This window comes from Atractosteus spatula, chromosome 23 (genome assembly GCF_055471065.1).
Source record: "Atractosteus spatula isolate fAtrSpa1 chromosome 23, fAtrSpa1.hap1, whole genome shotgun sequence".
Classification (NCBI taxonomy): Eukaryota; Metazoa; Chordata; class Actinopteri; order Semionotiformes; family Lepisosteidae; genus Atractosteus; species Atractosteus spatula.
In genome coordinates this window covers 15,038,003-15,060,669 of record NC_142728.1, presented here as the reverse complement: position 1 = coordinate 15,060,669, position 22,667 = coordinate 15,038,003, and the positions used below count along the sequence as shown (strand labels likewise).

At 53.9% G+C, this 22,667-nt stretch overlaps 1 protein-coding gene across 4 annotated transcripts in view; it reads left to right on the top strand.

Annotated features, from left to right (window-relative positions):
• ntmt1 (N-terminal Xaa-Pro-Lys N-methyltransferase 1) overlaps nt 1–22,667 on the top strand; it is a 75,993-nt gene that overhangs the window by 28,245 nt on the left and 25,081 nt on the right. For all 4 annotated transcript variants that reach the window (XM_088904584.1, XM_088904586.1, XM_088904587.1 and 1 more), the window contains one exon: nt 20,614–20,718. In XM_088904584.1, coding sequence (XP_088760710.1) covers nt 20,680–20,718 — 39 coding nt within the window. In that variant the 5' untranslated portion in view covers nt 20,614–20,679. The remainder of the gene's footprint in view (nt 1–20,613; nt 20,719–22,667) is intronic.

The following is a 22,667-nucleotide window of genomic DNA, read 5'->3' as shown; positions in this document are numbered from 1 at the left end:
TCATTAGTTTCCCTTAACAAAAAATCACTCCGCTCCAAAAGGACCATCAGATGCAGTATTCAGTTGATCTTCTCGGCTTTTTGTAGAAAAACAGTAAAGCTTTTAGAAATAAACCGTATACAAAACAATAAAGACGATTTCAACTGACTCAGTCGAAATATGACAGCGTTTGATGTCGGTCTCCTGCTTTAACCCTAAAGCCGACTCCCCTTGACACACAGCGGTGACTGGAGAGCAGATCCGGGCTCCTGGGAATTTCAGCAGCATTTATCTTCCCCTGTCAAGTAGACGTGCCGGCAGTTAACGAAACGTGGATGCTGGGATTTTCGGAGAGCCCTCGAACTGGGCGCACTCAGGTCCGAATCCAGCCTGAGCCGTTCCGTTCGAGATCCTTGGATCTATTAGCAACTAACTGCTTTATGTGCTGATTGGCCTCCTTTCTGCCACTGTTCGTGTGTTTTTAACCTGGGGTCACAGGCTCTTAGGCGGCTCTACTGCAGCGCACTGGGGTCTCTGAGTCACTCTGAGTGCGATTAAGCATTCCTGACTTACCCCGTCCTCCCAGAAGGAATTGAGTGCATCTAGGCACGATTGTCTGCCCTGATGCCACAAGCTTCACAGTCTGCAGCATGGGAGAGTGGGGTGCCGAGCCAGGAGCTCCAGTCCACATGCCTGTCAGGAAACCATCAGGGCCAAATCTGCATGCATTTCAGGAAAAGAAAAAAAACTAACAACTGGAAATTCTGTGCTTTGTTTTTGTAGATGCACTACATGTAACATGGATTGCAGGCTTTTTCGTGGGCTGTTGAAACGCACTATTTCTACAGCTATATAGGAATGCAACCTGGAACTGATACTACAAAAATATTTTCCCTATCTTTGCATTGTGCTGCTGCATTGATCTTGGCAGTATGAGATATGTTCTTATTCTGGCATATAACAACTGAATATTTTAACATTTTATGTAACAACAAAAGTACTCTGGAATCAGATTTAGGTAACTTTTCCTCCTTGGCCGTGTAACATGATGAACTTATATTCACCTTTTGAACTAAACGATAACTTTCCAAGGACTTGAGCAATTTCCTGGTTTACTAATGGAACCAGATACTTGTCAGAATTCTAAAACGTGGAACATGAAGTAGGGATCCGAAAGAATTTTGGGTTTTGTTTCCTGGTTTTAAACTCATTACTCACACAGTGTGAAATAAAACTATTTTCCAGCTGAAATGTTTTTCAAAAGCCGGCAGGAATAACTCGGGGATAAAAATCTAGATGCTCTTTGGTAAAAAAAAAACAACAAAACATCAGCTTGCAGTATGTTTTGTTCATTCAGTTTGTTTTGTTGTACATGAGGTATGTAGAGGAATGTAAGGTTGACCAGGGATGGTCAGTCTTACATCTTCCATTCCCTGCTGTTATAAGTCTTCAAACCTTATAATAAACGGGTTTTTAATTGATCCTTAATTGCTTAATTAGCCCAGATTCTGAAGATCATTTTGGTCATTAGGGATAAGTTGTAGCAGTGACCGGCAAGGGGGTGGCCGTGTTTTAGTCTGCCCATCCCTGCTGTAGTTGCATGTGTCTGTGGACCGTGGTGCTGTGGCATACAGAGTGTGTCCTGGGTTTCAGCTCTGCTGCAGGGGTAGTGTGAGCGACTTGTCCTGTCCTTGAGCAGGTGGGGCACATTGTGAGTGAGAGGGGATACAGCCTGGCGGTGCATTGGCACCCATGGTGAGTCTGCAGGAAGGAGGGCTTCAGGGCGAAGAAGTTCTCAAACTGCCCATCGCAGGGTCAGAGTCGCGTGCGTCTGGGGACAGACGTGAGCGTTCGGCAGGCTGTTGAGGAAGAGTATGCAAAGTCGGGGAGACTTAAGCGAGGGGAGAGTGGACAGGTGGGCTCAGGCTGTGAGCCCTGTGAGGGCTGGCATCAGGTCAGGGGTCATCCAGGTCCTGGGTTTCTCCACCTGTGGACATGTCCGTTTGCATGCTTGATGCCACGGATTTCATGTCCCTTCTTTCAACCTGATGTCAGTGTGTTTTTCCTGCCTTTCCTGCCACACGGGGCGGAGCGGTGGCACTGTGGCTCAGGATCTACGCCTGTGGCTGGGAGGTTGCCGGTTCGTATCCTGCGGCCGGCAGAGGAATCCTACTCCGTTGGGCCTCTGAGCAAGGCCCTTAACCCCAGCTGCTCCAGGGGCGCCGTATAAATGGCTGACCCTGCGCTCTGACCCCCAGCTTCTCTCCCTGTCTGTGTGTCTCATGGAGAGCAAGCTGGGGTCTGCGAAAAGACACATTCCTAATGCAAGAAATTGTATATGGCCCATAAAATGATGTTACACTTTTACTGCGCTTATACAACGCTTGGGCTTTTTTAAGCAGGCGAATTTGCAGAGTTTTATTCATGAGAGAAAAAAGCAGTCTGGTCTCAGGATGGTGTACTCCGGGGAAGGGCTTGATGACAATGGATCAGATGTGCCTGTGGATGAGGAGGATCACATGCAGAAACCTGTGGTTTGGCTTGAGCTCTAGGCTGTGTCTGCGAGCAAGACCATGTGCAGGAAGCTGTGATTTGGTTTTTATAGGAATTAAAGCACCAGGCAGGGCCAAACCACAACCTGTGAACATCTAGAATCATACAAGTTGCAAAGTGTAACACCAACAGTGGTAAGAAACAAACACGTTACCTGCCATAGAAACCGGACACAGGCAGACCTGGCTGCCCAGAGACAGGCTCAGTGACCACAGCTTGGCCATTGACAGGACAGGCTCAACTTTGAAGTGTCATAACAGCAGGTCTTTGATAATTCTTAGTGCTTCGGCGGTTATGGTCATCCCGGTACAGCGCTTTGACTGTACATTGGGTGGCACAGTGGGAAATGCGATGCGTTTGAAAGGCTGTTCTGTAGCACTGTTCCCTGCTCTGTAGGACTGCACCTCATTCTTAGAACTGGGCTATTTTTACACCTCTGTGCTTTGTGATGTTATGTTATGTATCTCTGTGCAGTTTGTAGAACTGCTCTGTTCGGAGCGGCGCTGAACCAAAGAGCGCTCAGTCTGACGCGGCTCGTCATCTGAGTAATCGCCGGAGGATGAATTCACACCTCCCTGCCTCGCTGGGCCTGTCAGGGGTCGGGGGTCAGGGGTCGGGGGTCAGGAGTGCAGGGCACGGCTCTGACCAGGGGGGGAGAGAGAGAGATCCGGGAGCCGGAGAAGGGCAGATAATTCCCAAGCCGAACGGGGAGAGAGCCGCCTCCTGTAAGCCGGTGCTCGCTGATGGTTTGAAATCGGATTACCCCAAGGAAAGCGGAAAAGCGCTGCTGCTTACAGCCGAGACGGAGCGGGATAAAACAGCAGCCACGACTGAGAACAAAAAACACAGACGCTTTCAAGTCTCGCCCGTTTGAGGGATTCTGTAACATGCAAACGCCACAGCTGACTGCCAATAAAAAATAATACCCCTGTCGTCACAAAAATATATTGTTTTCATGTTTCATCCCTTAGAAGCAATGTCATTATGTAGCCTTATTTATTTTTCCAGATTCGTTAGATAAATATTTTTTCCTGATAATGGTTCTGCCGGTAATCCTATTCTACATCCTCTTAAGCTCCTTCTCGTTCCCTCCTTGTCCTGTTTTCTGAACTTGCGCGTGTCTGTGCAGGACTGGTACATGCCTGTATGGTTTCTATACCGGCCTGGGCTCCGTGTCCCCCCTCACTGCCCGGCAGTGGTGTCTCTGCGGATTCTGCACAGCGTGGGGAGGAGTAGGAGCGCTCAGTCGCTGCCTGCCTGCCCTTCTCCGGGTTTGTCATATCGCAGTTGAACGCAGCAAGGCGCAGTGGAAGGAGCCTGAATCTTTTATCGCCTTGAAGGAAGTGTGTGGTGTTCTGTAAAGAGGAAAGCATGGCGAAAGCTAGCTCAATCGGTTTGTCCATTATGTTGGTTGAATGACGAGCATTGGAGATTTTTTCGTAGGATGAACAACGTCTCTTTGAAATTAGACTCCCCCCCACTCCTTTGATGTGTAACCTGTGTCGCAGTGGTGAATAAACATGCTGGATTGGACCTAGAAAGCCTACACACGGCTTCCCGCCTGCCAGCATTCGCTCATTTGCAAGAGAACGTCTTCGAGCTCGAGCAGGGTTCCTGCCCCATAGCCTGATCTGGTCCCCGATCTCAGGATCTCAGCACGGCTGGGCCTGGCCAGGGCTGGCAGGGGTGGCGTGTAAGAAAACCGGCTTGCTACTGTACGTGGTGTTCGTGGACCAGTAGGGGGCGCCCTTCCTTTTGGACCGCAGTCCCCAACCCAGTGCACCAGTATGGTGACTGGGGACACAGTACTGCAGGGGGCTGAGAAACTAAACTGAGTTTCCTACTACTTGGTGATCTGGGCCTGCTCTCTCTCTGCCCTCCCTACAGTTCCCCTGGGTTCAGTGCTGAGTGAATTAACTTCAGTGGTGGTAGCAGTGGGTCCTCTCCTATATGCAAAGCCTTTTGGGATACTTTGGGTTTTTATTAATGTTGTATTTATGTGATAAATCCAATCCATTATTAGCTGAAAGTCACAGGGACTCTTGTGCTGCTCATTTGTGACTTGTCCTAGTCCTGGGGCCTCCAATAGATTGTGTTTCAACGCACTGTGCAGTTCCTCACAAACACTGTCACAGCCTAGTCTGCAGTATCTGCCATAGATGTGCATTGTCTTGGAGAGAATAAAGAGCTAACTCATCGTGGTGGATGCCGAGATGCTGAGAGCTTTCTGAGTGGCGTTCTGGGATCAGTAATTTACAAACCAATGAGTAAAATTGTCTGAATGGCTTCCTTTTATACCTAACCCGTGCTACAGTCTGACATTCTCAGTACAGAGCTTTCCAGTCTCCTCTGAAGACTGCTCTTTGCACCGCTGCAAAACGAGTGGATCACGAAGTTCCTCGGAGTCTGGGAGCTGACTCACAGACCCCCGTGCTCGGGAGAAGAAAGAGCGCATTTTTCTTGGCTGAAGTCACCGGGTCTCCCAGCCGGCAAGGCCAGCCTATGGCAGCAGAAGCTCAGCACCCCGCGCACGCACGCAGCAGGGCCTCTGTCCGTGTGTGGGTGTTGGGGGTCACAGCCGGAGGGGCGCCAGGGCCACAGCTGGGGCAGGAACGCTGAGGAAAGGGGACAGAACAAGAGGGGGGCCATTCCCCTGGCTCGCTTGGCTCCTGGTCGTTGACTGATCCCAGGATCTCATCCAGCTGTTTCTTGACAGGAGCTGGGGTACCAGCCTCAACCACATGGCTGGGCAGCTTGTTCCACACCCCCACAGAACTTGGCGTAAAGAAATGCCTCCTGGCCTGACTGGAGGACCTCCTCCAGCTGTGTCTCGGCCTCAACCACATGGCTGGGCAGCCTGTTCCACACTCCCACAACCCTTTGCATAAAGGAAGTGCTTCCTGTTCTCGGTTATTAAATATACTTACCTGTAGTTTCCACTCTGGCTTGTGTTGTTTCAACAAACAGCGTATGAGATTGTGTTCCATTCCCCCTAGATACTTGATAAGATTGGAATCCAAAGTCAGCCAAGAAAAGTATTTTTAAACAGAAAAAATAACGGAGGCATACAGCACTGAGCCAGCTAATAGCGAATTCTTACAAGGATCCCATCCAGTAGTTTTTTGATAGGGGCCAGGGTATCAGCTTCCACCACATGGCTGGTTGCAGCTTGTTCCAGACTCCCGCTGCCCTTGGCGTAAAGAAGTGCCTCCTGTCCTGATTGGGGGGGATCCCGTCCAGCTGTTTCTTGAAAGGAGCCAGGGTCTTGGCCCTCAAGCTTGCTCCACACCCCCACCACCGCCTCTCGTGCTCGGTTCTGGAAGCATTTTCTCTCAGCACTGGCTTGTGTTTCATGGTTGGTTCTGAAAAGGTCCAGTGGGTTGACTTTGCTGGTCTCATCTACAGGGCTCAGGCACAATAAGATGAGCACCTCTGCTGTATATGTTGCATAAACAGTGCAGGGCACACGCACAGCCTGCTGGTATCGGCGTGATACAATTGCTCTCGAAAGGGACGGTATGGGTCTTTCTTGCCCAGTTTGATCTCTTTGTACATCTGGCTTCATCCCAAAGCAGAATCGCCTCCTTCCTCGGAGCCAAAGGCCACCAGCGGCTTAAACTGCATGTAACAGAGGTGCCCATTTTATTCTGGCAGGCCACTGTATGTCTAAACGCACACTGTCTAAAAATAAGCAGCCTGACTTTGGAGACTTTAGCACTCAGCTCAGCAAGGAAGAAGAATCCTTGTTTTTAATGAATTGTTTTGTTGTAGAGCAGGGGCTTCAGCAAGCTCCTTCTGTGAGCACTTCGCCCCGTCCTGCTACCACAGAATCCCCTGCCCTCGGGACCGGTCACGCTGCGAGCGTCAGTGTCGTCCGGGGCGTCCAAGCCCAGCCCTTCTGCCCCCCTGCCCCCCTCCCTCCCTCCCTCCGTCCGTCCCTTTCTCTGTCCTGCTCAGTCGGTTGCTCGCTCGCCGGCTTGAGAAGCACGGACAGGAGGAAGTCAAAGGGAAGCAAGAGAAAAGACACTGGGACAAAAGGACGGGGGGCTGGGGGGAGAGATTCTTGAAAGTTGCGTGTACCCCACTCCCCCGCCTCCCTTCCTCGGTGACCTCCTCCTCCTCCTCTCCCTCGTCCTCTCTCCCGGTCTGCTGAAGGGCCTCCCTGCCTGCTCTCCAGGCCTCTGCAGCGGCGGAGCGTTCCGTGCTGTCAGTAATTGCCTCCGTCTAGACACTGTCTGGTATGAGACACACACACATTGAGGGAACGGGAGAGCAGGCAGGCAGGCAGGGAAGGGGGGGGGAGCTGGGAGGCCCAGGCTGCCCCCCGATTAAAGGCAGAAAAAAATAGAACCTAGGATGAAGAAAGTACTGTAGTCCGGTGACAGAATCCCGTACGAGTTTGGCTTATTCGCCGGTTTGTTTTAGAGAAGACTGCAAAACTTGTTTTTTTTGGGCAGCAAAAAGTTCTCTCTCTGCTGTTTCTTTTTTTCTTTTTTCCTTCCCCCCCCCCCCCCCACGTGCCTTTACTTTCCGCGGGGCTGTGATGTCATCCGGCGGGCGCGCGCCGCGGGCGTTTGCCAGATTGTGCGGGTGTCGGACCGAAATGTTAGGAACTGTTATGTTTGGACGTTGGCGGCGTACGCGAGCTCTCGCGGAGCGGCGGGGGCCGAGCTGGGCCGGACGCTGGCCCGGCTGCTTGGCGCGTGTCGATCCCAGCAGACTCTGCAACATCCGGCGCTCTTGGGATGGGGTGGAGCCCCGGAGTTTCAGCGGGATCAGCCGGAGCCCCCGTTTCTCTCCCCAGCCGCCGGCTGTTCTTCGCCCCGGCGTTCGGGGAGCGGCTGAGCGCCGGCCGTAGATTCCTGGGATTGCAACAAGGCTAGAGGGTTAAAATTCGGGAGGAAGGCTAGATCCTCATCTCGCGCACTTCTGCTCTCCTACGCTCGTAAGGGTCGCGCCTGGGACTTCCGTTCGCCTATGTCTTGTGCATCCCTCCCGCCTCCCTGACTCCACCCTTGTGGCAGCTCCCTGGCTCATTCCTCGCGATTGCTGTCCGGCCTCTGACAGGCTGCCAGTCCCCCGGCTCGCTGAGCCTCCCCAAATCCTTGATACACACTCCCCACCTCGTTCGCTGGGACCTGACCGAACCGCTCGTCTTCTCACTGGTTGTTGCACCGGGGAGGAACAGCGCTGACGCTTTCCATTCTAAAAGTTGTTCTCTGGACATTCAGATGTTCCCAGGAAATGCAGATCAGTTTCTTTTGGCCAGGGAAGGTATGTAATACGTAGGGTATAATAATACACTACCAATTACACAGTAATGTGGGGATAAATGGGATAATCACTGGGGATAATTGACTTTCCCCTGAATACTCAACATATACCAGGGACATTCGGTTATCCAGACAAATGCCGAGTGTTGCGTTGAGTGGGAAGATTGTTTACCCCTGTGTCAAAGCCAGGCGTGATGTCCCCCGGAGAGAGTTTGCTGCGGGCGCCCATTGCGCACCGTGGTGAATGCAGAGCGAAGTGCGCTTGCCGGCACACACCCAGAGAGGCGTTTGGGGAAAACCGTGCCGGCTGTCTCGGGAAAGGCCGCCCGGCAAAGCTTGACGCGTGGCATCGTGCGCGTCGACGCCCAGCGGAGACTCCCTCAGGAGAGCCGCGCCGCCTGGCCGCCCGCTGCGGAATGGGGGCGACCGGCCGGGGGTCAGAGGATGCAAAGGACAGATCCCCCTCCGTCCCTCAGTAAGATGGACACCCGGGCGAGAGGGTCCGTCTCCCGGCTTCCTGCGCGAACTGGGCCAGCGCAGCACACTTGTGCCAGAAGAGGGCGCCGCAGGCCGAAAGCGCGTTTATAAAGAAGCCGAGGGGATGCAGAGGAAGGAGCAGGGGGGGCAGCCAGCACGGACAGGAAGACGGGAAGCTGGGGAAAACGTCGGGGGGGGTGGGTTCGTGCGTCAGGCCAAGAGTCAGAAGACGGGTGCTCTCCGACGCCACACCAGACACCGGAGAGAACAGGGAGGAGTAGGCAGCGGGAGGGTTCGATCTCTGGTCCGCAGAACTCGGCTCTCTTTTTATTCAGCTGCCCCCCTCCCCCCCCCCCCCCCCCCGTCCTGCTCCCACATGTGCGAGAGCGCTGCGTTCGTGCCGGCCGCTCTCCCTCGCAACCACTCCCCAGATCAAACACCTGGCTTTCAAAAGGGGGCTCTGTCCCAGCGCGGGGGGCTCCCAGAAACCCTTTTCATTTCAGAGAGAGAGCGCGAGAGGAGGGAGGGGAGGTGGGGGAGGTTAGGCATTGTAATGATGGAGCGCAACTCGATACTCTTGCATGCTGAATATTCCCCTGGAGGGCTTTTTCCATTACCCAGGCACAGCAGAATGGTGGAGTCGTTTAGCTGAGCCGAGCTGCTCGAGCTGTGCTCTCTCTCTCTCCCCCCCCCCCCCCCTCCCCTCCCTGCTCTCTGTGTTTTTCCATAGGCACATTGTGCAAATGTAACCTTTCAGCAGGCCCCTCCCCCTCCAGGAAGTCGGCTGGCCCCTTAGCTGCCAGGAAATGTGAAAGGCTGGCAGGCTGCCCGTTTAATCTGCAAACAGCGACGGGAAGAGGGGGAGAGAGAGAGAGACTGGGGCGCAGGAGAGGCCGCGCCGCAGCTCGGCTCGTGAGCAGAGAAAGAAAGAATTAAAGATTTAAGAGCTAAGTAGGGAAGAGGAGTGTGTGTGTGTGCGTGTGGGAGGGGGCATAAGAAAATGATTAAAACAAAGGTAGACCAGGTTGTGGTGTGTGTTGTGTGAAGGGGTTCTGAGGACGAGGGTGTTCACGAATCGCCCCACGGTCACCGTGTCAGTAGACCCCATGAGCGAGGAAGAAATGAGCCGACTGTGGGGACAGGCGGAGAGACCGGCGTCTGTAAAGGATCCGTAGTTAAAAGCGTCGAGTTTAAATCAAGGGGCAATTAACAAGGGGCGACCCGCTATGAGCAGTTTATTATTTCGACTTGAGAGTAGTTCAGGCGGGGAGCTGCGTCAGCATGTGCAGGCCGCAAAGGAACGAGTCAAGGTTTCATCCGATGCTGGAAAGAGAAGGAAAGAAACGCCACGTTTCCCCTGCGTGCCACCCGAAGAAGGCTCCACAGCCAAAACGTTGTTTCTTCTCTTCTCTTTTCAGCGGGGAATAAACCTCGACTTGTAAAATTAGACCGCTGTGTACAGTCTTGCCCTCGGTGTGACAAATAAGACATTTTGCCGTTTTAGAGTTCATAACTCTTCCCGAGGAGAGGGACTGGGTACGTTCCTGGGCTTAGCGAGCAGAAATTCCGGTCGGCACCTTTTTATTCTTGGAGAGCGAAGACGATCACGGGGGACCTGGTCCAGATCTTCAGAATCCTCAGAGGCCCTGACAAAGTCAGCCCGGCGGACCTCAGGCTCAGCTGCGAAACCCAAAACACAGGGCATCAGGGAATCTACAGGGAAGGGCGTTGAACACTGAGAGCACTTCTTTATGCAAAGGGTTGTTGGGGTGTGGAACAGGCTACCCAGCTGTGTTGCCTACGACGATACCCTGGCTTCTTTCAGGAAGCGGAAGACATCCTTGGATAAATGGTCTACCTGCAGCCAAGCGAACTAGATGGGCAGAACAGCCTCCTCTCATTTGATGCCTTTCTCATGTTCCAGAGGGTCTTATCCGTGAGAGGCTTTCAGCAGCAGTGAACATGGGGCACGGTGTGTACCCATGCACGGCCTTGCATGAATTATTGATTCACATGGCTTTCCCCCACCCTTGCCCACCCCATTTATATCTCTCTCTCAGCTATCCTACTTCACGTAACATCTGGCTCTCCGGCAGCACAGAGCGCTCGATATCAGCGGCTTAATGCTGATCTCATCGGTGATCAGGGATGAGCGGTCAGTGACTGGGGTTTGAAGCTTGGTCCTCTCGGATACATGACTCGCCCCCGCCCCTCCTGAACCCCTTTCTGGTGAAGTCAGCCTCTGGAGACCCCCCACTTTTCTTTTCCTAGTGCTCAGTGTGCATTGGTGATTCTCCGCGTGGCGGGGGTTTTAGCTGTGTCACACTCACAGTGCCACCCGGTGGCTGCATGCGGCTATTGCAGTCAGACTTGTGTGGCAGGACATAGCTGGGAGCACAGCGCCACCGCTGGGCGGTGTAGTAAGTGCAAAGCAGGGCATGTGGATTGTGAAGCTTTTGGGGTGTTGACTAACTGGGTATTGCCATATTTTATAGAGGATTACAAGCCATGTTGCCGATTGGGCTATCCACTCAAATTCCTGGCAAGATCTCCAGCTTGGAGGCCATTAGTCCATAATAAAGACTTTATAGCTGTATTAATTTATCGCTGTTTATCCCACAATTCTGTTTTTCTGCACCTAACCTGCAGTTCACCGTCTACCATCTCACCTGGCGTTGGGGCTCTGGGGTTGCCACACGCCTGGTGGATTGCTGTCACCTCATAGTCTAGTGCTGACCAGCCCGGTAACTTCAAGGGCAAGTACCCTCTCCATCCTGTCTTCCTGCCCAGTGCTGGCCAGAGGGAGCCCGGCCACTTCCATGTGCAGGGCAGTTTCCTGTCTCTCGTCGCGCTTCCTGGTTCTGCTGACATCACCGATGATGCACTTCCTCCTGGTTGCCAGGCGCCGCTGCAGCAGGCGGGCCGGCTGATGGTTCCCCGGGGGGGGAGCCACTTTCCGGCACACTTTCACAGATTGCTTCCCTGCAATCGAGGCCAGCGATTCAACAATAGGAGACGAGGCAGATAACCGGTCACCCGAAATAACTGTCCGGGCAGCCGCAGAGGTCCTGCCCCTCTCTCTGCGCTCTCTCTTTCAGGAAGTGGGCACAGGAGGAACTGCCGCTGCAGATCCAAATCCTTAAATTCCAAACTGGCCGGGCATCTCATAAAAATATGCGAAACTTTGAATTATAAACTTTAAAAAAAAAAATGCTTCCAGATGAATAATTTTAAAAATTCAACCTCGTCCCTCTATATAAATTAATTCTCGGATGTCGGGCGTGGGGTTTGGGGGTGTGGCCCCACGGGCAGAGCTACTGGATACCAGCGTGTGTTTGTGTGTGCTCCGCTTTGTGCTCGGTATTTTTCCCCACTTCCTCCGCAGTGCACAGCAGTCAGGTGGCCTCAATTATTTCAGTTCCATCCTATGAGTGGGGCGTCTGACTTCAGGCTCTGCCAGCTCTCGCTGCACTTATTTCTAAGAACCCACTCTGCTAATTTTACATACAGTTGAAGAAAGGGGGTTAATATGAGCAGGTCAAGAATTTACAAGTATTGAACTGTATAAAACAGCCTGTAGGAAACCTCATAAAGTTTATAAAAAGCACTTCCTAGATTGGATCTGTCCTTAAAAGGCCACCAGCAGGAAACCTTCCTGTAAATCTTCTTCAGAGATGTAGAAGGGTCATAAAAGTGTGGTCAAATCATATTCCGAATGGAGGGAAGATGCCTGGGGGAGCTTATCCCAGCGGGCACAAGGCAGTATACACCCTGGACAGGATGCCAGTCGATTGCACGGCACACACAGACTCAAAAACACACTCAGACCAGGGCTAGTTTTCCCAGAGGCAGACTCCATGCAGACAGCACCCCAAGTTCCAGAATTGAGCCCGGGGCCACAGCTCAGTGAGTCCGCAGTGCTGACCACTGAGACGCCCTGCTACCCCAGGGCGAGAGATGTGGCTGGAAATTCATTTGGCGGGGGGCGTATCGTCACCACAGTGATACAGCGCAGTTTTTAAAGTCCGGTATTGCCGTGCGCGGGCGGGAGAGAGCAGGAGCAGGGGGGAGAGGGAGGCATCACGCCGGCCCAGGGCTCCCTCGCGCACAGCGTGAATGGCAGCTCCGGTCTGTGCCGGGCTGCGGAGATGCGCAAGCTGCTCGCAGGCTCCCCCAGCCCCAGCGCCACTCTAACACTCTGACAATTTCAATTCCAGCTTTGTTCCCTCAACTTCCCTCATCTCCCCCTCCTTCCAGCAGCAGCAACTCAACCCCCCCCCCCAACACCCCGAAACGCTGTGAGAAGAAAACACAAATAGGGCTCCAGTCAACATGGAGGTGCGGGGGTGGGAGAGACAGGCGGGACGAGAATGCGTCCTTTGTTCCCCGGTTCTCCCGAGTCCCGCTGCACAGCTGAGCAGGGCTGCAGGCGCCCGGCGGCCGGAGACCGGCAGGGAGATCGGGGAAACGCCGCCGCCGCCGGCCCCGTGTGAGCCGCCCGCTCCCCTCCGTCCGGGGCCCCGTCCGCGGCCCATCTCTGTGGCCTGTGGGAGTGGAGCAGAGCTCTCGGGGGCAGACGCCCCAAGAAAGAAAAGTAAATAAAAATCCAGCCTTCTGGCCCACCACACTGTAGTCCTGAGACGTCTGTTTGGTTTGCCCGGAGAAAAACCAGGACACTCAACTCCACGGACGGGGACAGACGTGACTTTAGGCCGTCGGAGATGCAGCCATGGTTCACGCACAGGAAGTTGACCTGCAGTCTAAGAACCTGAGAAGAGAGATTTTGCGACATGTGTACTAATTAATTCTTAATTCATGTGTCGCGGGGCGTTTCAGACAAAAGTGTAGGATCCTCCCGCCGCTGTGTAGGAGGGTCGGGCGAATGTTCGCGCGTGGTCTTTGTCGCACCGGCTCGGGTCCTTTTCTCTGGGCTTCAGAGCTGGCCAGGAGGGCGGCGCTCTGCCCCAGCTGGGATCGGGGCTGCCTCCTCAGGAATGCTGTGAGCGTCCGGCCCTGTGGTTTGCTCACGGCTGCCGGCTTGCTTGGGACCTGCTGGCGCCTGGAGGTGGAAGGTGCCGTTTACTTCTGGCGTGTGCTGAGCTGTGCATCTCTGTGTCTTTTCCCTTCTTCCCAGAGCAGGAGGATAATGGATAAATCTGTCAAGTTTGCGGGTAGGAGTCTATGTACGGGTCCGTATAAAAGTCACATCCACGGTGTTGAACAATGCGCTGGGCTTTCCATCGCAGGAGATGGCAGGAAAGTCTTTTTGACCCCTCCTGCATCTGCAGCACAGGCTCGTAATCCTGTCCCTGGAGGGTCTGGGCCTGGTAAGGTTGGTGAAGTTTCTTTAAGTCAGCGCCTGCTTTGGGCCTGGAAAGAAAAGTTTGATTTCACCTCCACCCTTTCTTGAAGATCTGCTGGTGCACTTGGACTGTAAGGAGGTGGCATCCTGTTGAGGGTGCCTTGTGCCCAGTGTCCGCAGTGACCCTGTGCTGAGGCTGAGCTCGGGGGGGGTTATTAAAGTGGGTGGGTTTAATAACCAGGTTGGTTTGCAACTGGCAATTGCATTCCTGCTCAGTTTGCACTTGTGGTCATTTCATTATCGCAAAACAATTCTTGTTCGGTCGAATTGATTGGCCCGCCTCACCCTGTGGGGAGACTAGAGAGCAGTGCATGCACTAGCCCACTCCGCCCTGCCCTGCCTTGCCCCCCCCGCCCCACCCCACCCCACCCTGCCATCAGAGCCATGTGCTGTCTGCCGCACAGCCAGGCCCCCAGAGCCTGACAGGAGAGCTGGTGACCAGTTGGCTCTCTCCGGGTCGCCCCGGCCTGGCGTCTTTCACACCCTGGCCCAGCCTGCACCCGGAGCAAGAGGGTCAACTGCTGGGACCACTTGGGTCTCCCATGAGCTGTTCGGCTTAGTGCCGCCAGGGTCATCCGTCACCGAGCTGCATCTGCAGCAGCTCTGTCGGCCATCTTCACAGACGGGCAGCGGCGGTCTCTGTGGGAGCAGCGCTGGCTCAGGTGGTACTGGGCGCTCGCTGTCTCGAGCATGGCAGGTGAGACAGGCCGGTCTTACAGGTGAGGGCTTCTTGACCGAAGCTGCACGTGGCCCAGAGACGAAGCCAGTGCCGCAGAACTCGCAGATCCTTCTTTTTTTCTAAATTCCAGACGGGTTGACATTGTGTTTCCCTCCCTGGCCTTGCTGGGACATGGCAGCTGTGAGTGTGGCCCTCCAGGTATCTGCAGAGGGGTCTGTACTCCCGCCTTCCAATCTCTCTCTTCTCCCCGGTAGAACTGCGGTGACAACAGGCTGTTCTTTCGCAGCAGAGTCTGAGAGGGTGTTATTATTTCTCAGTGAGGGCCTTGGTGACTCACAGGCAGGAATGCAAGGCTGGCGGCCTGACCCGGAACAGTCTGTGCAGAACAGCGCGAGCTCAGCGTGCACACAGCACCCTCGCACGCCCCAGAGCCGGGTCTCCCCCTGCGTCTCCTTTGGAGGCAGGTGTGTGCGTTTCCACTGCCCTCGTCTTCCTGTGAGCTGTGCGCACGTGTGCTTGATTTGACAACGCTTGAAATGTGTTTCCCATTTTGACGCGTTTAAGCGTAAGCTTTAGAAGAAATTCGTCATCTCCGTTGGAGAGAACGAATGTGCTCATTACAGTATCTACTACAGAAGCAGAGTTAGTTGTTGGAATTGCAGTGGTAGTTGGGAAGGTTGCTAAAACTTGGGACTGGAACTGACTCATGCCCTGCAAGACACTAGTGCTACAAGTTTCTATGGTCCGGTTGCCTTTTGGATAGTGACACCTGGTGGTGGGAAATCATATCGACCTAGTCAACAGTCTCCTGTTTTCAATAGGTGTTGCATCCTGAACTATTAACGCGGTGCAGAGCCGTTCACTGCAGATCACCAGCAAGCACCAACGTACACAAAACAATCTGAAATTCTGCAAAATCCGGCAAGTAAGATGCAGGATTAATTTCAGAAGCAGTTTCAAGCTGGACTGCGCGTTGGTAGGCAGCCTGGATAGAAATATGTAGAAAGGAGAACTGGGGCAAGGAAACAGTCATTCCCACGGAGCCAGTTACATTTTGTAACTGGTTTAGCAAGCCCATGGGCCTCCACCCGGAGCCTTTGGAGTCTTCCATTCAATCCAGTGCCTTCCGGCGCAAACGGCCTGCTGGTGGAATTGAAGTACGGCAGTGAAGTGTCTCTGTGCCGAGCTGCCCTGCTTTAGAATTCAGGCCATTGTGGCGCCAAGCTCTTAGGTCAGCGATCCCCAGCTGTGATCCGCGATGTCGCAGTCCAGCAGTGGTTAAAGGTTCCCTTTAAGGCAGATCATTAAGAGCACAAAAGAGGTTACAGGCCAGAGGGGGCAATATGGCCCATCTTGCTCTTTTGGTCGCTGGTAGCTTAATGAACCGAGACTCGCGCCTACCCATTAGTTAAAGGAAGCCGATCTCCACCAGCTGTCTGGCACTGGGGTTTCACACTCCCACACTTCACACTCGGGGCTGATCCAGCCAGCGCCCTTCTTCAGCGGAGAGGAAAGAAATGGCCTCCCAGCCTTGCAAGCCCTGCCTCCCTGCCTCCCAGCCTTGCAAGCCCCACTCGTTGGACTTGTTGTTCGGGGAGCTGCCGTGTCTCGCACAGAGACCCAGGGCCCTCAGCCCGTCAGTCCTGCCGGCATCCGTCCGAAGGCGCAGCCCTCTGCGGTACGCTAAGGAGCTGTAAGAGTGGCTGTCCGGCCACTTTGCAGAGGGTCTATCAAGCACTTCAGCTGATACCACAGTGTTTCCAGCTGCCTAACCCTTCAGCAGCCATGATCATGCTGCTGAAGACATCGAGTCCATCTGGGGTGCACCGACCCCCCCCCCCCCCAGCAGACAAAGGGAAGGAGGCCTGAGCTCCAGGCTGGGGGCTGTGCAGCCTCTTGGAATGGTCCTTCTGCAGCGACAGCCCACGCAGGATCTCCCGGCCGACCAGTTGACCACACTGTACTCATATCTGTCCCAGTTCTCCGGACTCAAATCGTGCTTTAATCATTAAACCACCGTGTGTAACACAGGGAACTTCCTGTCCTCCGCCCCCCCCCCCCCCTCCATTTATTTTGTACGCAGCTGTTCGGCCTCCTCAAAAAAATCAAAAATCCTACTGTACTTTTCTAGCTCTCTGGGTCTGCGTCTGCCTGTGTCTCTCGGCCTGCTTGTGTCGGTCTAATCTGTGCAGTCAGAGCTGTCCTGCATCAGGGTCAGGGCTGGGTGCGTTTTTGTATAGGATGCTCTAAAAGCCCACTGAGGCTGTGATAGCCAGGAGCACCTCTCTGCCTCACACAGCACCAATTACTGCTGCATTTATCCCCCAGCATCTCCCTGCCTCCCAGCCTTGCAGGCACTCTGAGTTATAACAGCTGTTTGTGGGTGGCTGGAAAATTGATGCAGCCGTTGAGAGAGAGAGAGAGAGAGAGATGGAGGGGGACGAGAGTGAGAGAGTGGCAGGGAGAGAGAGAGAGAAACTGGGAGAAAGATGGAATGGAGGAGAAGTAGGGGGAGGGAGGGAGAAAAGTGGGGGTTACTGAGAGAGAACGAGGGAAGGGAATTAAGGAGAATGATGGGCGCGCGGAGGGGAGAGGGGTGACAGAGACAGACAGCACAGAGGCAGAGGTGAGGAGAGAGAGGCGAAGGCAGGGGGGTGATGATGGAGCAGAGGACCAAAAATAGGGAAAAGAGTCAGAGACGCTCGGGGGGGGGGGGGGGAGTGAGGAGGAGGAGTGGTGAAGATGGAAAAAGAGCTCTGGGAGAAAAAGAAAGCAAGGAAGAATGAGGGTGAGCGAGCAGGAGAAATAAATGGAAGAGTAGAAAGAACCAGCAGCAGTTTTTTTTGCAGTCCCAGAGCTTCAGGGAGAGATCAATAACTAATTTCAGTGCTGAGCTGCAGTCAGACTGTTTTCCAATAAGCGCTGGACATAACGAGTGAGCTGAATAGCTGCACTCTCTCTCTCTCTCCCCTTCTGCCTCTCTTTCTCTGTCTCTCAGGAGCCGGGCTAGTTATGGCTGGATCAATTCAGCACAGAGCCGGGTCTGAGATGAGATCTGGGTTCTGCAAACCAGTTCTGCACAGCACAGTGTGGGCGCATGGTACTGTACATCACAGTCATTCTGGCTCACTGCAGCTTCACTGCACTAAAATACAAGCGCGTGTGTGTGTGTGTGTGTCCATGTGCAGGCTTATGTTGAAATTCTCCTGCCTTTCGCCGCCTCTGACTGAAGAGGAAAATGTGCTCTTGCATGACGCTAAAGAACCAGCCCTTCTATGGCCGGGCAATGATGGTGGCTCAGGCAGTCATGTCGCTTTGTTTTCTGGGCAGGTCTGATCCCACGGCGCCTCGGGTTCGAATAGTGCTCGCTCCGCTGAGGCCAAAGAGTCCTCATTGTTGCAAAGAGAAACGCTCGGTGGTTTGCAGGCTTTTTTTTCCATCGCTTTGAATGAAATATACAACGTGGGGGCAGTATGGCGGCGCAGTGGTTAGTCTTGCTGCCCTGGGGCCCCTGGGTTAGATTCCAGACCTGGGGTGGTATCTGAGTGGAGTTTGCATGTTCTCCCTGTGTTCGCTCTGCTTTCCTCCCGCAGTCCAGAGACACACTAGTGGGTTAATAGGCTCCTAGGAAAATTGCCCTTGGGGTGCAAGTGTGTGTGTGTTTTTTTTTGTGTATGCGTACCCTGAGATGAACTGGTGTGCCCTGCCTTTATCCCTGGCGCTCGCTGGGATAGGCTCCGGCTTCCCCGAGACCCTGAACCGGCAGAATCAGTTAGGAAATGTACGGATGTAGAAGATACAGGCAGCTGAGCTGTCAAACCACCAGTGGGTAGAGGAGACCCAGTAAACTGGTGAACTTGAACTAATTCAGCGAGTAAATCGGTCCCAGTACATCGCTCAAGAGCTCTGCTGGAAAACAAGGCAGGAGCAGCAGGTCTCCGTGATAAAGGTTGTGGATCCCCTGCTCACACTCGGGCCAGCACACGGATTGAGCTCTTTTACCCTGCCAGAGTGGGAGCTACCCCTGCAAATAACATCCGCAGTCCAGCACAGATTTAGTTTCATTCATTTAGGTTGCACTGCTGCTCTTCATCCACTCCAGAGCAAAGCAACCACAGACATTCCCAGACTCAAAGGAATGTCCATTCTGTCGGGGGGAAAAGAGCTTGGTCTCGAACAGAGAGGAGACCGGATTCCAAGATTTACAGGCGCTAACAAAGTCAGCCCACTGGTGAAGTGAAACACAGACACATGTTGAAACTTGCTGGCAGGCTGACTGAAGACTCTCTTTTGCCCCACTGCTGCCTCTGTTGTCTGCGCTGCTGGCGGTTTCCACAGCAGTGTGCGCGTGTGAGAGCAGCTCTGCAGCCACAGCAGCCTGCAGTGCCCCCCAAGAGCCCAGTAGATGGTGCTGCCGCGCGAAGCCTCTGGCTGCTTTTCCATGGCGCTGTGCCTGGGGAGAGCTGCGTTGCTCTGACAGGAGCCGGAGAGGAGGAGGGTCAGAGTGCACGTGCACGCTGGTGTCCCCCGTCTCCGTGTCTGTGTGGAAGAGAGGCAGCCATGCGAGACGGAGGCTACGAGCACAGTTTCTTCTAAGGAGAGAGGGGGAGAAAGTGAAAATTGTGCTGTAAGACCCAAACTAAGAGCCAGTTTCTTAATGCATGTGATAATGACAATAATTACGACTATTATCTTTGAGGGGCTTCACTGCGAATACAGGAGATTAATTAAAAGATGATCTGCATTGAAATCGATGGCTTACGACACCAGCCGACAGACAATCGAAACCTCCCTGGCTACAGCCTTCCAGTGCAGTCTGGACGCAAACAGGGAAATGGTGTTTAGATCTGTTGGCACAGTTAGCCGGTCTCGTCCGGAAACCTGGCTAATCTCAAAGGGGAAGACAGCATCACGCCTGCGAACCTGAGTCCTTGTTTATAGTTTGTTTATAGGTGGACAGACATTCACACAGACGGACGTACAGGTGGACAGACAGGCACTCAGGTGGACAGACAGATATTTCGCTTCACAGAAGCCTGCAGGGAGGCTGGCAGCTTGTTCCTGGGTGCGGCTCCCGTTGCATATCTGACGTCTATTCCTCAGTTGCGAAACCGAAAGGGGAGTGGCACAGCCGCAGGTGTCCTCTGCGCGCGTGTTTTGGCGCTGGAAGTCTGCTGCTCGCGGTACGCTGCTCCTGGAGCAGGCTGGCCTTGGGAATATTGATGAGAAAGTGGGCCATGCATTTTTAACCAAGCCAGCATCCTCCTCGCCACACAGCGTCTGCGCTGCAGGGCGGGGTTCGGGGGTCTCGGCAGGCCTGCTCAGCTCACGCACTCTGCTTCTGCAGAGGGGAAGAGGCACTAAGGACTAAAGACCTGATACCACGGGCCTGCAGCAGGCACGTCACAGACCACGGCCCACCTCTCGGCCATCCCCGCCACTGCACACGCTCTCACACTCTTACACACTTGTACACTCACTATTACTGACGCTCACTCACACACTCGTACACTCACTCACACACACTTATACACTCACTCTCACTCACACACCTGCTCACTCACACACTCATACACACTCGCACACTCTCACATACACACACTCACTCTCACTCACACACCCTCATACACACCCGTACACTCTCACGCTCACTCACACACTCACACACTCACTCTGACTCATACACTCTCATACACACTCATACACACTCACGCTCACACACACACACACTCACTCTGACTCATACACTCTCACACACTCTCACACACTCATACACACTCACTCACTCACACTCTCATACACTCTCACTCACCCACTCATACACACTCATACAAACTCTCACTCTCATCACATTGACACCCTCGCGCACACCCATCACATAGACAAACACACACACACACACACACACACACACACACACACACACACACACACACCCACCCATAACGCTCACTCTGCAGGGCCCCAGAACACCGGAGCCACAGTGGAGTTATGGAACACTATTCTAAAACCATGCCAGATTTTATTATATAATAGACCGACACGTTTTTTTTTAAATGATTCCTCTAAATAATGCAATAAGACCACAGTCAAGATGCTGGTGGGTTTTTTTCCCATCATTCTCGTCTGTTCCAGGGCTGGGCCGCGTGTCCTGCAGGGTGGACCTCACTGGGCTCCGACTGAGAGCCGTGATGCCTGGAGAGGTCACCGGGGAGGGGTGGGGGGGGGTCACTGACGTTGAGCTGCACAGCGCCTCCCTGTTCACTCTCGTTCCTCTGCTTTCTTTTCAGTTTTCCGTGCCGTCGTGCAGGGCCTGACGCGGACGCTGGCACAGAAGGGCGGGCGTCTCTGCGGGGATGCGGGGGTGCTGCCGGGACTGTTGCAGTCGACGTGGGGTGAGTGGGCGTTCTGTTCGATTCTTCGGGCCTCTGTGCTGCGGGTGTAAGGAGCGGCCGCCCAGCCCCTGCTCCAGGAGAGCAGCTGGATCTGCCGGCTTTCATTCCAGCTCGACTCCCAACTGCTCGTTGGCACGGATCATCCCCCGGGCCGGACCGGACCAGCTGAGCCGCTGTTCACTGGCGCGCGTCGTGTGCCGTCACGAGCCGGGCCGGGCTCTCCAGCCCCCCGGGGCAGGGCAGGGCAGGGCAGGGCGAGAGGGGCGCGGTGAGGGGGGTCCGTGTGTGGACTCCCCCTCTCCCGGCGCTCTCCCGTCGCTGGGGTTGGATCGGGGAACGCTCGTCAGCCGAGAAAGGGCTCCCGCTCAGGCCTGCCGCTCCGGAGCTTTCCTGACCTAGAAAAGAGGCCGCCTGCAGCCGGGGAGAGGGGCGGGGCCTGGGCGGGAGCAGCTGCTTCGGGCGCCAGGGAGCTGGGCGGGCTGGCCGGCCGGCCGGGGAGGAGGGAGGGGGGGGGGGGGGCGCGTGGCGCGCTGTCCTATATAATTCTGTCAACACACACAGCCCCTGCGCTCAAAAGGCCTTTGTCTGTCAAAAGAAAATACAACCGAAGCAGCTCTTAATTTCCTGATTCCACCAGACCAGCCCCCGAAAAACTCACCGGAAAGGATGCGGTTTTTACTGAAAATTCTCTTATCAGTTATTTTTGGAAGGGAGGGGGCTGACGCCGCTGCCCTCGTGTTTTCGAACATGGACGACCCCAGCCAATGCGGTGCAAAGGGTTCTGGGATACCAGGCCAACTCTCACTCTTGACTCCTGTTGAGCAGCTGAAAGACTGGGCTGGCCGGCCTCATTGTCCAGCGTCCATCCAGCCGTTTTCTAACCACTTTATCCAGTTCAGGGTGACAGGGGCAGTGCACACCCGGACAGGACTCCAGTCCTTCGCAGGACACAGACACAGACACTCACACCAGGACCACTTTTCCCAGCAGCCAGGTAATCTACCAGCGTGTCTTGGAATGTGGGAGGAAACCAGAGCTCCTGGAGGAAACTCACATTGACATGAGGAGAACGTACAGACTCCACACAGACAGCACCTCAGGTCCGGAATCGAACCCAGGGCCACCCGCGCTGTGAGGCTGCAATACTAACCACTGTGCCACCATGCCTCCGATCTCCAGTGTCATCTTGCTTAAATAAAGACAGTGAACTAAGCTGGAGCAGCTCCATGTGCCATTTTAACTGGCTCAGTTTTTTTTTTTAACCTGATGCTGATGAGCTAGGCATATTCAGCATTCTGATCTTTATTGATTTTAAATATCTGGCTTTGTGAAGCTTGAACCTGAAGATGCTGCTCGTGGTCATAAGAAATATTAAGAAACGTTACAAGCCGGAAGAGGCGATTGGGCCCATCTGGTTTGTTTGGCAGTTTGTAGCTAATTATTCCAGGATATCATCCAGCTGTTTCTTGAAAGAAGATACATTGTCGGCTTCAACAGCATGGCGTGGGGGCCCGTTCCACACCCCCACAACCCTTTGTGTACAGTAGTATCTCCTGTCTGGCTTGGAAGATCTCATCCAGCTGTTTCTTGAAAGGAGCCAGGGGTATCAACTTTAACCACATGGCTGGGCAGCTTGTTCCACACAAACACAACCCTATGTGTTGTGTCAGAGAAGGTCTGCCAGAACCAAAAAAAAGCCCTTTTAACTTTTGTGTTGAGTTAAAATTTGACTGATCGAAGCGAAAAAGATGTAGAGTATTTGAATGAGGACCCTGCCTGAGAGGGACTGTATTTCTCTTCTCCGTTGTACAGAAGAACCTCACACTTATGTAACATTTTGTCAACAGAGTATTAAAAATATCAGAAATCAATCATTTCATTGGAAATCCTCTTCAGAATAATTATCCTGTGGTTTCAGCAGGAAACAAAAGCCAATACAGCGCATACCG